General features: G+C 65.8%; 2 protein-coding genes across 2 annotated transcripts in view; one reads left to right on the forward strand and one right to left on the reverse strand.

The window, feature by feature from the left end:
* PARP10 (poly(ADP-ribose) polymerase family member 10) overlaps nucleotides 1–416 on the reverse strand; it is a 12,100-nt gene extending 11,684 nt beyond the window's left edge. Inside the window, exon 1 of the mRNA XM_023741617.1 lies at nucleotides 37–416. Coding sequence (XP_023597385.1) covers nucleotides 37–416 — 380 coding nt within the window. The remainder of the gene's footprint in view (nucleotides 1–36) is intronic.
* Nucleotides 417–562: 146 nt separating this feature from the next.
* Nucleotides 563–1,414, forward strand: part of GRINA (glutamate ionotropic receptor NMDA type subunit associated protein 1) — a 2,457-nt gene continuing 1,605 nt past the window's right edge. Inside the window, exons 1-2 of the mRNA XM_004387387.2 lie at nucleotides 563–941; nucleotides 1,027–1,139. Coding sequence (XP_004387444.1) covers nucleotides 563–941; nucleotides 1,027–1,139 — 492 coding nt within the window. The remainder of the gene's footprint in view (nucleotides 942–1,026; nucleotides 1,140–1,414) is intronic.

Raw genomic sequence — 1,414 nt, forward strand, 5'->3', positions numbered from 1 at the left:
CCCCCCCACACCCCCGCACCCCCTGTTCCTGCGCACCCCACGGCAGGCACCGGCAGCCGACCTGGGCCTGCCCCTCCCGCGGAGGGCCTGTCCTCTTGGGTGTCAAGCCCCTTCGTCACAGATGGCTTGGGGATTTCCTGGGATAGAAACAGCCGCTGGCGCTGGCCCTTAAAGCTGCTTACACCCCACCCTACACGTCCCGGCCCGGCCGGTCGCGCTCCCGAGGGAGGAGGGGGCCGCCGGCAGCGCCCAGAAGGCACCTCTAGCTCCTTGTCCAAAACAGCCGGCTCGAGTTCGGGGGCCGGTAACGTCGTCCCATCGTCTGCCCCTCCCCCGCCCATGGGGTGGGCCTGGAGCAGCCCCTCCTGAAGCCCCAGGTTGGCCACCGTGTCCCCTCCTGCCTCTCCCAGCCCCATTTCTGACGGGTAAAGGTCGGAGACTTGTGTTTTTCTTAACCCCTGGGTTCGGGCAGTAGCTGGGGCCTGCCCACAGGCGGTCCCCAAGACTGCAGGGTGACGTCTTCTTTCTGTCTCTCTAGGGGGAGGCCGCAGAACCTGAGGCCATGTCCCACGAAAAGAGTTTCTTGGTGTCTGGGGACAACTATCCTCCCCCCAACCCTGGATATCCTGGGGGACCCCAGCCCCCTGTGCCTCCCTATGGGCAGCCTCCCTACCCTGGGGCCCCCTACCCTCAGCCCTCTTTCCAGCCTGCACCCTATGGTCAGCCAGGGTATCCCCAGGGCCCTGCCCCCTATCCCCAGGGCCCCTCCCCATACCCACAGGGCCCCTACCCCCAAGGGGGCTACCCTCAGGGGCCCTATCCCCAAGGGGGCTACCCACAAGGGCCCTATCCCCAAGGAGGCTACCCACAAGGGCCCTATCCTCAGAGTCCCTTCCCCCCCAACCCCTATGGACAACCGCAGGCCTTCGAGGACCCAGGCTGTGAGTAGGGGCTCGGGGTGGGGGTGGGGGGTTGGGGGGCCTGGGCCCAGGCCTGTGGTTGCTGACCCTGCCACCTTGCTTTCAGCTCCTCTGCAAGGAAATTACCATGAGGAAGGGCCGCCATCCTATTATGACAACCAGGACTTCCCTGCTACCAACTGGGATGACAAGAGCATCCGGCAGGCCTTCATCCGCAAGGTGGGCGAGGGGGAGGGGGGCTTGGGCGCCGGCAGGCGGCTCTCAGCCTCTTCCCTCACAGGTGTTCCTTGTTCTGACCTTGCACCTGTCACCTGGGCGCAGGCGGGCAGGCAGGGTCTGAACCTCTTCTCTCACAGGTGTGCCTTGTCCTGACCTTGCACCTGTCACCTGGGCGCAGGTGGGCAGGCAGGGTCTGAACCTCTTCTCTCGCAGGTGTGCCTGGTGCTGACCTTGTACCTGTCACCTGGGCGCAGGCGGGCAGGCAGGGTCTGAAC

The sequence above is a fragment of the Trichechus manatus genome, unplaced genomic scaffold (assembly GCF_000243295.1).
Source record: "Trichechus manatus latirostris isolate Lorelei unplaced genomic scaffold, TriManLat1.0 scaffold00185, whole genome shotgun sequence".
NCBI classification, from domain to species: Eukaryota; Metazoa; Chordata; class Mammalia; order Sirenia; family Trichechidae; genus Trichechus; species Trichechus manatus.